Genomic DNA, 13,916 nt, shown 5'->3' on the forward strand with positions numbered 1-13,916 from the left:
ATGTTATATCATATGATGTCATATAGTGATTTTTTTTCCCCCTTTCTGATTATGTGCTCCTATTCTCCCAATGTATTTTTTTTACCTATGATTACTAACAAGAATGAAAGAAATAGAGAACAAAACATTCATTATAATTTACAGAGATGGCGAGGTAAGGATGGATAAGACAAAGGGAAATTCTGTGATGGGGTGAGCCCAGAGTTGCAATGGGAATATGTTGTTAAGGTTATACAGTTGATGGGTTAATGGAGTTAAAGAAAATTGCAAAATTAGCTGTGAGATCAATTAGAAAATGAGACTAAAAACAAATAAATGTGGATCGATGTACAATGCAGGCTGTAGGGCATACACAGGCATGCAAATGTTTGGGTACTCCTGGTCAAAACTTCTGTTTCTTTGAATAGTTAAGTGAGTAGAAGATAACTGATCTCCAAAAGTTAAATATGAAACATTCTATTACACATTTTAAGCAAGATTCATGTATTATTTTTGTTTTGTACAATTTTAGAGTTGAAAAAAAAAAGGAAAGGAGCATCCCAAGAGATTTGAGCTCTCAGATAACTTTTACCAAGGTCTCCGACCTTAATTAGCTTGTTCACAGTCATCTTTAGGAAAGCCCAGGTGATACATATTTCAAAGCTTTATAATTATTCTGACTCCTCAAACCTCGCACCTAACATTCTGAAAATTAAAATAAATGGTGCCTGCAAAGCAGAAGGCGGCTATAAGAAGATAGCCAAGCATTTTCAGGTGGCCATTTCCTCAGTTCATGAAGTAATTAGGAAATGACAGTTAACAGGAATTGTGGAGGTTGAGTTGAGGTCTGGACGACCAAGAAAACTTAGAGAGAACTGTTCGTACGATTGCTAGAAAGGCAAATCAAACCCCTTCCCCCACCGCCCCCCCCAACCCCCATTTGTCTGTAAAAGACCTTCAGGAAGATTTAGCAGACTCTGGAGTGGTGGTGCACTCTTCTGCTGTCCAGCTACACTTGCACAAATATAACCTTCATGTAAGAGTTATCAAAAGAATACCTTTCCTGCATCCTCACCACAAAATGCAGTGTCAAAGTTTGCAATGGAACATCTAAACAAGCCTGATGCATTTTGGAAACAAATCCTGTGGACTGTTGAAGCTAAAAGGCATGTTTGGAGAAAAAAAAAGGTGCAGAATTTTATAAAAAGAACACCTCTCCAACTGTTAAGCACAGGGGTTAATTGACCATGCTTTGGGCTTGTGTTGCAGTCAGTGACGGGGGAATATTTCACTGGTAGAGGGAAGAATGAATTCAATTAAATACCAACAAATTCTGGAAGCAATCACACTGTCTGTAAAAAAAGCTGAAGATGAAAAAAGGATGGCTTTTACAAAAGGATAATGATCCTAAGTACACCTCAAAATCCACAATGGACTACCTCAAGAGGTGTAAGCTGAAGGTTTTGACACGACCCTCACCGTCCCCCAACCTAAACATCAAAAATCTGTGTATAGTCCTCAAATGAGCAGTGCATGCAAGATGGCTCAAGAATCTCACAGAACTAGAAGCCTTTTGCAAGAAAGAATGGGTGAAAATTTCCCAAACAAAAATTGAAAGACTCTTAGCTGGCTACAGAAAGTGTTTACAAGTTGCGATACTTGCCAAAGAAGGTGTTACTAAATAATGGCCACAAAGGGTGCCCAAACCTTTGCTTCGGGCCTTTTTCATTTTTTGTTATTTTGAAACTATAAAAGATGGAAATAAAAAAGTAACCTTGCTTAAAATATTAAAGAAATGTTTAATCTTTTACTCACTTAGCTATTCAAAGTAACAGAAATTTTGACCAGGGGTGTCCAAGTTTTTGCATACCACTTTTTCCACCAGTCAGCCCGTGTCATTGGAAAAATTAAAATTGAGACCACACCACAGATGGATGACTTACAGGAGAAAAGTTCAGTTTTGATTCAGACAGAGTAAGTGAGTTTCATTGCCTGAACCATGTTGTAACGAAAGAAAAAATGCTGTTTCAGAAACTTGCATGGACACTGTTATAACAGTTTTAGACTGCAGATAGGTTAAAAGGAGTAGAATAAAGAATTAATATCACAAACAACAGGAGCTCCACTGAGAATTGTTTTAGTCATTGTGACCCGAGCTGCTGAAATCAAGCTGAAGCACCATTGGCATTATCTGCATTCTTTCACTGGGTTTAAAAATTTCCAATGTTAAAGGTTCAAAGTCCTCAAATGTCTATACAATGTACTAGTTTAATTATGTTTTATGATGATCGTTTCTTTCTAAACAGTCTAAATTGACAGAAGACCAATCAACAATTTACACAACATTTTAAAATACTATTCTGCACAAAAGAGTTTCTTATTAAAGTTTCAATTCTGTGAAAGTGCACTGATGGGGGAAGGGGTAGAGAGCAACTCAGTCTGATGTGACTTATTAAACACCTTATGGTCTTTTTTGTCTAAAATTTTCACTTTTAAAAAAAAATAAAAGATTCTGTAAAATTGGAGTTTATCAAATTTTCTGCTAAAAGTTATATAATCAATGCTTTATGAAGATTTCCCAAGACAAATCAAGATCTGTTTATGTCAAAGAAATGCATTCAAGGTTATGGCATTTTTGAAAATACAATTCAATGCATTAAAACTTCAAATGAAAAGATGCATTGAATTTCAATAATGAATGAATGCCACAGAAATCTCAAATTTGCAACAAGTTTCATGATTACCTTCCCAAAGTAAGAAATGGCTTCCTTGTATTTGTCAATAATATCCTCGGGACTCAAACAGTTCTTCGCTCTTCCAATCTCTGCACTAGTGTCTGCGCTGATACCATTTGTTGTCAATGCACCTAGAAGTTTAAAAAAGCATTGAAAAGGCATGTGCAAATCTTAATTTTTTCCAACCCAGCAACAAAAAAAGGCAACAACGCATTCATTTTCACACCCAATACACTTCATGAATTATTTTCCAGACAAAGACCAACACAGGCTACTTTCCTTTCTGCAAGCATTAAATAAAACATTAAGTAATGGCACTACAAAATCCTTGGCAATGAGCAGTTGGGTGGTATGTTACTCAAATTTATGGTGAAAAGTAGGGCTTTTCAACTTTTGTTTTTTGCTAGCTCATAGATTAGACAAAATGAGTTGACAGAATAAGGGCTCCATAATGCAAAGTCCATGATAACGAATAACTAAGACTAAAATGTCATTCTCTACACATTCTCCTTCCACACTTTGCTTTGGAAATACTATTCACAAAATTGCATTATCAAGAGTTCGACAATTGAACAAGCTATGGAAATGGTCCAATACTCGAGAGAAAGAAATGGTACTTTCAAGTCAATTTTTCCCCAGAGTCCACAAAAGCCACAAAGAAGGAATTGATAAAGCATGCAGTTGCATGCCTTTGCGACAGAATACAGTACAGTAAAGAGAACATGCATTCAGTGACTAAGAACTATATAACTTGGGTAGAACAAGCTGCATTGCATGCAAGATAACAAGCCAGGCAAGTTTCCTGTCACAATTGGATCTCCCAAATTTGAATTTCAAAGAAAGGGAAGTGTTGAATGCTCATTTTACTCAAATTGAGATAGGGGAACCATTAGCCTCCTTGCAAATTAATAAATCCTGGGAGAGGACAGATTTCCACTGGAATTTTATAAATAATTTAAAGATTTATTAATACCTCTGCTTATGGAGGTATTAGATCAGGCACAGCCTCCTGGAGTCCTTTTTGACTGCAGTTATTACGGTGATTTCCAAATAAGATAAGGATTCCCTGAAACCGTCATTTTATAATCACTTTTGAATATGGACTATAAGACTATTGCAAAAGCTTTGGCAAATAGATTAGCATTTACTAATTTAGGCAAATAAGTTGCCAATCAAACTGGCTTTGTGCAGGGGAGGCAATCAGCAGACAATGTCTGAATATACATCTGATACAAACAAGAGATGACTTGAGTGTCGCCATGGCTCTAGATGCAGAGAAAGCCCTTGACAGACTGGAGTTGGGCTTTTTATTCAAAGTTCTGCAACACTTTGGACTAGAACAAACATTTATTAATTGGGTTAGAGCTCTATATTCTGAGCCTAAAGCTAAAGTGATAACTAATGGTCAAATTTCAGCAGCACTCCCAATGTCCACATCTAGAAGACAAGGTTGTCCATTATCTCCGTCTTTCTCTCCTGGCTATTGAACTGTTAGCGGAATCCATCTGTCCAGATCCAGAATCAATCAGGAAGAATATAAAATTAATTTATTTACTGATTTACTTGACAGAATCAGTTAACTCATTACAAAAATTGCCATCTAGCTTTTATTGGGTTATAAAGTCAATTGGGACAAGAGCAAAGTTATGCCACTTACAGCTGAGAATTATGAACAAATTAAGAGAAATTCTCAATTTAAGTGGCTGCTCAATGAGATTAAATATTTAGATATTAAGGTAGATAACAACCTGCAGAATTAAAGTTGAAATATCTTCCCTTGCTTCGGAAAATTCAGGATGATCTTAGTAAATGTGCTGCCTAAAGTACAAGATTCTTTTCAAAGTTTGCCTGTTCCTATACCTCAAATTCTTTCAAAACCTTAATAAATGCATCGGAAAGTTTCTGTGGAAAGGTAAGCCTTTCAAGAGACTCTTGATAAATTAACTTGAAATTATGAATTGGGAGGATTAACACTCCCAGATTTCAAAAATTATTTTTGGGCAACCCAATTGAAGTTTCTTATCTCCCGCGTTGACAGAGGAGTAAAAGTGGAGTTATATAAGGTTTGTGCGGGGATAGCAGAAAACCTTTAAATGGAATTTTAAATTATTATCTGGCCCTAAAGAAGCCCCCCTATTAAAGCATATAATTACAATATGGAATAAAATTAATTGTCAAAATGGGGTCAAGGGGGAGGGTCTTTCACCCAAAACACCCCTGGCTCAAAATAATTCCATTAACGATTGTTAATAAAATCCTGGATACATGGTCCCAGAGAGGGGTCAAGTGTATTGAGGATTGTTATGAGCAGGGACAATTTATGACATTTCAGCAAATTAGGAATAAATAGGGAGTTTGAAATACATCTTTTTTTCCTGCGATCTAAGTAAAGATCTTATTTACAGGACAAATTAGGTCCAGCACTAACCTTACCACAGTGCAGCGAAATTATTTCAAAAATGTATTCTTTACTTCAGGCAGGAACCCCTAAACAAGGGCTTGATAAATCAAGACAAAGGTGGGAATCAGATTTGGGTATAGAAATTGATCCATTTTGCTGGTCCAACTTATGACGGGACATCATAATGAACACGATCAATGCAAGATATCAACTGGTGCAATACAACTTTTAGCATCAGATTTCCCTCACTCCACAAAAATTACATAAATTGAAATCGGAAATATCAAACTTTCTTGCATTCAACCTGGTCATGCCCTAAAGTGAGGCCTTTCTGGAAAGATTAGGGTAATCTCCTGGGGGAAAAAAATTACTGGAATTCAATACCCTCAGGCACCTGAATTATTTTTATTGGGGAATTTAGAAGACACGAGACCTAAAATGAGGCTGTTGAAATATCAATTAAAATTCATTAAGATCACTTTAGCAGTGACCAGGAAATGCATAGAAGTTACTTGGAAATCTGATTCCCAATTAGGTTTAGCCTAATTGGAAGATAAAAATGCATAATTGTGTTCCCCTGGAGAAGATCGCCTATAACCTCAGAAACAGATAGGATGTATTTTCAAGAATATGGAATTCATACCCAATGTAAATCGGAGTAAACCTTTAACGATTCCTTCCTCCTGTCTTTTGCCCTGGTGCTCGCAGAACTGATGACCCTAGATACGTCAGGTTATTTGTCCCTTGATGGGAGTGGGGTTTATCCTTGGTGAAGCCAATCTTTTCTTTTTCTTTCTCTTCTTATTTCTTGAGGGGTGGGTGGGTTCCTTTTATTTTGTTCTTCTTTCTCTCTATTATCTTTCTATTATCTTTTCCTTCCTTTGGTTCAATATGGACATTGAATTTGCATTTTTGTGGTATTACTGTAATTCTTTTGTTTATAATAATCGAAAGACATGTTGACTTTTTTCTCACTTTCTTTAATATTGACATGTGGATCGATATTTGCATTATTTTGTTAATATTATTGATATTGATGTTTTTCTTTTTGATTATTCTTCATTTTGACTTCATGCTGATTGAAAATTCTCAAATTAAAATATTCAAAAAAATATATCAAGCCAGGCTTCAGACCTCCAGAATAAAGCACAAATCATTAAAGTTGGTCTTAAAACCCATTTCCAATGATTAGGCAACCAAGAATAAATATCCAAAAGTTACACGGTAAGTATTTTGGCTGTTCCTGGAATAAATAAGGTGTTGTGCATCTTCAACTACAACCTTATCACCAAATAAAGAGCAAACAACATTTTACAACTCTAAATAAATTATTTGAGACAAACTGATAAGATATTGAATCAACTGAACCACAGAATACTGCCACACAGGAAAAGCCCCTTCAGACCATCTCGTCTATGTCATGTCCAATCGACCTGCATCCAGAACCATAGCCTCCATACGCTCCCATCTATGTCCCTACCTTGAATTCAAACCCACATCCACTTCTGCTGGCAACTTGTTTCACACTCTCACCACTCTGAGTGAAGAAGTTCCCCTAAGGTAACTCTTAAATATTTAACCTTTCATCTTTAACTCATGTCCTCTTGTTCTTGTCTCACCCAACCTCAATTTAAAAAGCCTGCTTACATACATCTTGTCTATTTCCTTCATAATTGTATTCACCTATCAAATTTTCCCTCATTCCCAGACACTCTACTTTCCAGTAGGTAGGTGACCAAAACTGCACCCAGGAAAGACATTTCCTGAAAACTGATAACATGCCTCAAACCTAACATGATGGTGGCACTGCTGTGGTTGCCTGCCACTGGTGCAGACTCACGAAGAATGGAGAGCAGAGCCAAAACCTTCAGTGGCTCCTCTACAGAGTTCTATTGCCTGAATGTTCCATCCAATGGCTCCATGCAGATTGAACTTGCCTATAGACAGGGCAATATTTGCAAAGATTTCCTCAGAGTCCAGATCAAAGATGTCAACGATATTCGACAGCCCAGGATTCAAGGGTTCCAGGAGCTGAGGAAGCAATGGGTTTCCACAGGGTAATAGAGTGGCCACAAAGGAGAAGCCTTGGAAAGGAACCTAGTCAGTAGGAAACCACAGTAGCAGAACTTGGGGCTCAGCAGTTAAAGCTTCATAGCAGACTAGTGGTGGCCTGCTTCTGAAAACCAGGTACTAAGTCTCAGATTTAAGTAGGTGCGATGTAACCGTAGTTCCCAAAATAGCCTTGTGCGGCAACAGCTTCCAAACACTTTAACAGTTCAGAATCAAGGATCAAGGAGGCGCAACTCTGATGCCTTGAACTTGGGTTCTTCACTGGAGAGGGCAGGCTGGAGAGCAAAGGAAATTATGGAGGTACAGGAGACAGCAGGATCCATGGACAGGATCTGAATGGACTCTCTTTTGCTTCTCTGCCTTCTCTTTATAATAGCACTGCATTAATAGTGCCTCTGTAGGTCTTTGCAGGGAAATAAAGGAAAGATTTTTATGTGCATTATCAATGGAATTTTGAAAATGCATCAACTGTTAGTACTATAGTTATGTCAACGTACTGTGCTCTGAATTCAGTTTAACAAAAAATGGAATTTCCAAGACAGGAATCCTGCAAGTATGTGTAGCAACAGTGATTATGACATTCTGAGAAATACATAGATCTTGGGTACAAATTTAATGTTCCTAATTGTTTACAACAGACACATTAAAAAGATAACCAATGGTAACTCAACAACACAAATCTCTACCCTTCTTTGTTCCAGTGAAATCTATTGCAAATGCCAGCTGCTTACATGTACCTTTCACATTTCTGATCTGGGCAATGAGTTTAAAAAGTATCTGTTATAGTCAGTAAGTGCACCAGTTAATAATAAATCAAGATCTTAAAACCTTTTGCCTAACAGGATTAACATGAATGATGAAATCTCCAAGTTTAAACAATGCAACTTCAGAAGCTTATAAAACCCTTGTCCAGTTCATAATTTCTGCACTTTAAGTTTTCAACTCCCCTCCTCCCCCAAAAGTATAGTGCCACAAACATGAGATACACTTGGCCAAACCATTGTCCAAAGACGCATTATGGTTAACTTACTTTTGTGATCCATTTGTAAAGCTCATGATCCCACTTAATTTCACTACAATCTTGAAATTCACTGTATGACTACCTGCTCAAGGTTCCAGCATCTCTAATTCTTGATTATCATTAATTTTAGGAAGGGGAGTCCAAAAGATTATTGATGGCATGTGAGTCCATATTTCAGAAGACCCTTTCCTGGAGCTAGCACATCGAGGCCTCTTGTATACCTTGAAGAAGGTATACTAATGCCGATACGTTGAGGAGATTCGCATGTTGTCGAATGCCCAAATCAAACATCTACACACACACACACACACACACACACACACACACACACACACACACACACACACACACACACACACACACACACACACACACAAGTGTGGAATATACTTACTGGTGGATCATAGTTTGCCAATTCAAGTGCCCAGGAACTCAGAAGGTTGCAGTTGGTTGCAATCATTACCAGGTCCATCAAAGTCTCTGACCTTTCATCCATTGAAGACATCCTGGTGAGAGGCTGCCTCTCAAAGAACCCCCGGCACAACATCTTCATTGTTACCTTCATGAAGAAGGTACAGAAGACTAAAGAACAGCAGATCTTTTGGTTCAAGAACGATTCCTTTCCAATAGCTATCAGGCTCTTGGACGACCACCTTGATACACTAATCATCGTAACTGTCTGGAGTGTTTTAACATCACATTCTTCTTGCACTATGGTAACGCCTTTTCATTTCATGTACAGTCTACTATTATAGCTTTTTTTTCCTTTATTCAGTTCCTGTTCGACCTGCAGCAAAGTAGCTTGTGGTACACCAGCACTGATTGGTCAATGCTTTGCATATAGGAGCAAGGGTGTTGCACTGCACTTGATGACGATGGGATTATACTTGGATTACTGTGTGCAGTTTTGGTTGCCCAACTACAGGAAAGATGTCACTGAGCTGGGAAGGGTGTAGAAAGACCAAATAGGGTAGAACTTTTCTTCTTGGAATGTAGGAGGCAGAGAGACAATCTTACAGAACATGCAAAATCAAGGAAGGCAGAGATAAGATCGTCACTGTATTTTTGGCAACAGTGTTGAAGAACAAAGAGAGCTTGTGGGAAATTGACAGCCTTCATTCTGTCCACAGCAAGGTGTTCTCAGTGCCCAACTATTTTAATTCCACACACCATTGTCACAATAAAATGCCTGTTCACAGTTTCATGTACTGCTAAATGAGTCCATCTACAAATTGAAGGAACAAAAACTGGCAGTCTCCAACCAGACAGCATTAATGGCACTTTCTCCAATTTCCATTAACTCAGTCCCTCGTGTCTCTCCTTCCCTATCCTTCTGTTTCATTTCTTCTAGATCCCCACCTATCAAAAGAACTTCCCTCCTTTCAGTTTTCTCTTCTACCCCCTTACCGGCATCCTCCACCTCCCACACCTTAACTTGTGCTCCGTCCCGTTACTTTCCCCCCCCCCCCCCCCTGCCACACCCACCTTTTTATTCAGACATCTGCTTATGTTTTCTTTATTCCTGATGAAGGGCCCAGGCCTGAAATGCTGAATATCCTTTATTTCCTATGGATGCTTGTGACCTGCTGAATTCCCTGGTACATATGGATATAAATTTTAGGTGGGAGGGAAAACATTTAAAAAAGGACTCAAAGGGACCCTTTCATCAAACAGAATGTAACTGGTATGTGAAATAAGCTACCAGAGGAAGTGAAAATTGTAGATGTGGGTTTAACAGCAATGTTTAAAAGGCATATACATAGGTACAAAAAATTCATAAGGTTCAGAGGAACATAGGCCAAATACAGGCAAATTGGACTAGATTCAGCACACACTTTAGTTGGCATGGACAAGTTAGGTCTGTCCATCTGTTTAAAGACATCAGCTTCAAACACTGGCTATTTAATAGTGTGAAATAAAGTGCAGTTAAGATGCAAAAAATAAAATGCAACTTGAAATGTTCTTCAAAGTATGAAAATATGAAACTCTGCAATTCTCCCCCAGCAATTGTTTAGCAAGACAAATCTTTTGTAAAAAAAAGAACATGATAAAACTACTTAAAATATTCATATATTTTATATAAACATGCACAATTAATCTTATTTACTAGTTATGAAATAAATGCAAGTATTGGATGAACACTTTAACAACACACAAAACTAGGAAGGAATTAATTCATGGGAGTTACAAATGGCAATTAGATTGAGAACAGTTACTACTTTACACAATTATGCATTTCTACCTCCCTATTAGCATGGTTATAGTCAACACCTGACCACTGTCCAGACAGCCTTCAACTTTGATAGCCTGAGCAATACTGAGCATAACTTCAAATGATGCATCCTCTTCATCACCAAGGTCTCCCTCCATTGTATCATACCTTCCCTCTCCGAACCATGGCATTACATCATGCCTCTTCAAACTGGCCCATCTTTCAAATATCTGAACTTCTAAACTCACAATATTTTTGTTCTTTCTTGATCAGCCTCTCTCTTTCCATCAATAAACTCAAATTCCTGTCAAAATTTAAGAACCTGCAACATAGTTCTCAGAGGATTTCTGGTCAAGACCTTGCGATTAATATCCTCTTGAACAAATCACTCTACAACCATACTTCATTCCATTTTGAAACTCTTCCAGTCTTGTGTCTTGGGTACTCCACTTTTGAAATTTTCCTAACCTGATGCAAAGAGCTGATCATACTAATTCTCAATTCCCTGCATTCAGAAACTAGAAAAATGGACTCGACATCAAAATCTTAAATGACAACTGAAGTTCCACGCCAAAAACACATTTACGTTCTTTTGTAAGAGGCCCAAAGCATTTAAAAATGAAAACTGCTAAGTAGTCATTTAAATGTTAACAAAAATCAGAGATTAAAAAGTTTTTTTTTTAAATTAAAAACTTTAAATAATTTGCTTTCTCTCCCCTTTATCTCATGGGGAGGAAACCCACTGATCTGATTCATTACTGTCTAGCATGGGACTGGAAAAAAAAAAACAGGTTTTCCCAATAAAATACTGGAAATTTCTATTTTATTCCATATGTGCCAATATCTAGCTATCACCTTGCCCTAGATTTGCATACACAAATCTAAAGCTTGTGAATGCAAGTCTGGGATATACCCAAATGTTGGTGAATCCAACTGCATAGGCACCAATTGCTTTCCAATATTTTCTTTAATCTAGCTTTATTTCAGTTCTGGCATCTTGGTCATCCTTCAGTACCCCACCATCTGTGCCATATCTTGAAGTTTTGTTTTTCTTTGTCTTTGGTTTAATTCATCTTAATCACATTTGTTATTCCTTTCTTTTCACATTGAATTTGTACCAAAAATCCCTTTGGCACCATTAACTAAAGTTTTGGGCCCTCTTGTATCTTCACTTTCATAAACAATAGAAATTATTGATTAAAAGGCTGTATACTGTATGTTCCGATAAATATTTTACCCCACACAGCAAAATAATGATCGTAATGAAGGGGAAAAAAAATCAAGAACAACAACAGGTTAATAGATGCCCTCAGGTAACATTGCTCAAGAAAAATGAAACAAACTAATTCCAAATAATTTTTTCCACCAAATTCTGCTCAATGAATCACTTTAAAATCCAGCACAAATCATCCTTGGGGCATGCTTCAAGCCTTCCATTTCTTTCTTGCACATTTAACCAAAGTCTCCATTCTATCTGTACTCAGAATATCTCATGAATCTCAGTTTTTTGTATTTTTTTCCCCCAAGATTATTACAACACAATCAATACATCATGCCTGTATCTCTACTGGTAGGTCTGTGACTGATAGTGATGTTGTGTCTTGATCTAATCTCGGGACTTTAACTATGGCTCCAATTTTCAATTATTCCCTATTTCCTAGATTCTGAAAACTGATCAGCACAAGATATCAAGCACAAAATATTAGCTTTCAAAATATTAAATTTATCCCATGATGCTGTTTATTTAGAGAGAGATCGCAACAGTTAAGGAAAGCATGTGAAGTTTGTCACCATTCGCAAAAGAACAAAAGCATACAAGAAATAATAAACAATAGCAATATTCAAGTTAATAAAGCAGAGAAGTACAGTACCTGGATCAATGAGAACTTCCTGTGCCCCTAGAAGTAGGAACAAATAATTCTTTCACTCCCTTTGCACACTTATACAAAAAAATATTGTCATTTCATCTACTCAATGTACCAAAAGGTAACATCTTAGAATTACCTAACTCCCTGCATTTTACCCTACTTGCAATACAGTATTCTAGGTAGTTTTAACTTCTCAATCTTGCATCCAAGTTCTTTTTTTAAAAAAGAACAGAATTATTTTTTTTATGAAACTGAAGGACCTAGGTATCAATTATGTAAACAAACATCAGCCTGTGCTTGAAGATCATACTAAACAAAAATCTCCTGGACAATATGAATAAAAATTTGAAAGTTTCCAAATAATTTCCTTGCATCAAAATTTTCTCCTGCTTAAACTATATAATTTGCAAACTTCCCTCACTCAAATAGCCCAAACAAGCCTGTTGCAGTGTTTGGAGAAGTAGAACATTTTCTACTCAAGCTCAGATGATTGGCTCACTGCAAGGCAATTTTTCACTCAGCCCTTTTCTTTAAATGTCTAAAGGATGGTCAAAATCAAACAGTTAAAATTACCCAATACATACACATTTACAGAAAATCAGGAAATGCAAAATTTTTTTCAGTTGTATCAGAAGGAGAAATGAATAGGATTAATATAAAGACAGTGACTGTCAAAAACTTTTTTTAAACAAGATATAAGTCACTTAAAAAGGCTGTCTCACAATTAAAATGAGGGATATAATAATTTTTCAAGACATTTTGCTTTTTTCTCTTGAAAAGGAAATGATAATTCAGCTTGCAAAAATGTTTCAAATAAATATATACCTTTATCGGAAAAGAACATTGAGGAGAAAATAAACACTGGCAGGAGGGCAACAGGTGAGCAGGCATGAAGACAAGTAGCCAGATGCCAATATACAAAGCCAGATACCAATATACCTAACCAGGTGATGAAGAGGGATGAAACAAAATGAGAGTGGAGGCCAAGCAGAAGGCAATGGTCAAAAGCATTAAAATTTACAAATGGTACCTGCACAAAAACAGCAATAACTGAATACCAAGCAAACTGTAAAAAGGGAAAAACTGTTTATAAAGAAAGTAAAATAGCAGCCAGATCTGGATGAAGCACATGATGTAGATGAAAAACTTAATTGCACCGACAGGCAAACAGATTTCCTTCCTTCCTTCCCATTTTATGGGTAAACATTTTCTCATACAAATGTTGATCTTAAAAATATTTGATTGCCAGTATCGACTACAGTTCGACATTGAACACCATCATCTCCTTAAAGATGATCAGCAAACTCCAAGATCTGGGACTCAACACCCCACAGTGTAATTCAGGGTTTCCCAACCGGGGGTGCAAGATAGTATTTCAAGTTTTTTTATAAATCCATACTCCTTCAATTCGGATAATATGTCAGATGGCGAAGAGCTGAAGGATGATCTTATTGAACTGCACACAAATCGTGTTCTTGAAATGCAGTTTGAAAGCAAAACTTTGGAACAATATTGGTGTTCGGCAATGGACACGTTTCCAAGACTGTGAAAAAGCACTAACTGTGCTCATCCCATTCGCGACGACATACTTATGCGAGTCTGGATTTAGTGCCCTTTTGTCAATCAAGAC

The 13,916-nt window shown here is 37.0% G+C and overlaps 1 protein-coding gene and 1 long non-coding RNA gene across 14 annotated transcripts in view; one reads left to right on the plus strand and one right to left on the minus strand.

Annotated features, from left to right (window-relative positions):
• The window catches only part of trappc9 (trafficking protein particle complex subunit 9), a 650,990-nt gene that overhangs the window by 564,170 nt on the left and 72,904 nt on the right, over window positions 1-13,916 (minus strand). For 10 of the 13 annotated variants that reach the window (XR_011352375.1, XM_069921672.1, XM_069921675.1 and 7 more), the window contains 2 exons: window positions 12,290-12,316; window positions 2,724-2,845 (listed from right to left, as the gene is read on the minus strand). Coding sequence is in view for 12 of the 13 variants with exons in the window: in XM_069921672.1 (XP_069777773.1) it covers window positions 2,724-2,845; window positions 12,290-12,316 (149 nt within the window). In the remaining variant the exon portion in view is untranslated. The remainder of the gene's footprint in view (window positions 1-2,723; window positions 2,846-12,289; window positions 12,317-13,916) is intronic. The other 3 variants (XM_069921673.1, XM_069921676.1, XM_069921679.1) reach the window with 1 other exon arrangement.
• LOC138755532 (uncharacterized) lies at window positions 32-9,407 on the plus strand. The gene is made up of 2 exons (XR_011352376.1): window positions 32-154; window positions 8,337-9,407. It is a non-coding gene; the product is annotated as an uncharacterized lncRNA (long non-coding RNA).

This window comes from Narcine bancroftii, chromosome 2 (genome assembly GCF_036971445.1).
Source record: "Narcine bancroftii isolate sNarBan1 chromosome 2, sNarBan1.hap1, whole genome shotgun sequence".
In the NCBI taxonomy this organism is placed as follows: Eukaryota; Metazoa; Chordata; class Chondrichthyes; order Torpediniformes; family Narcinidae; genus Narcine; species Narcine bancroftii.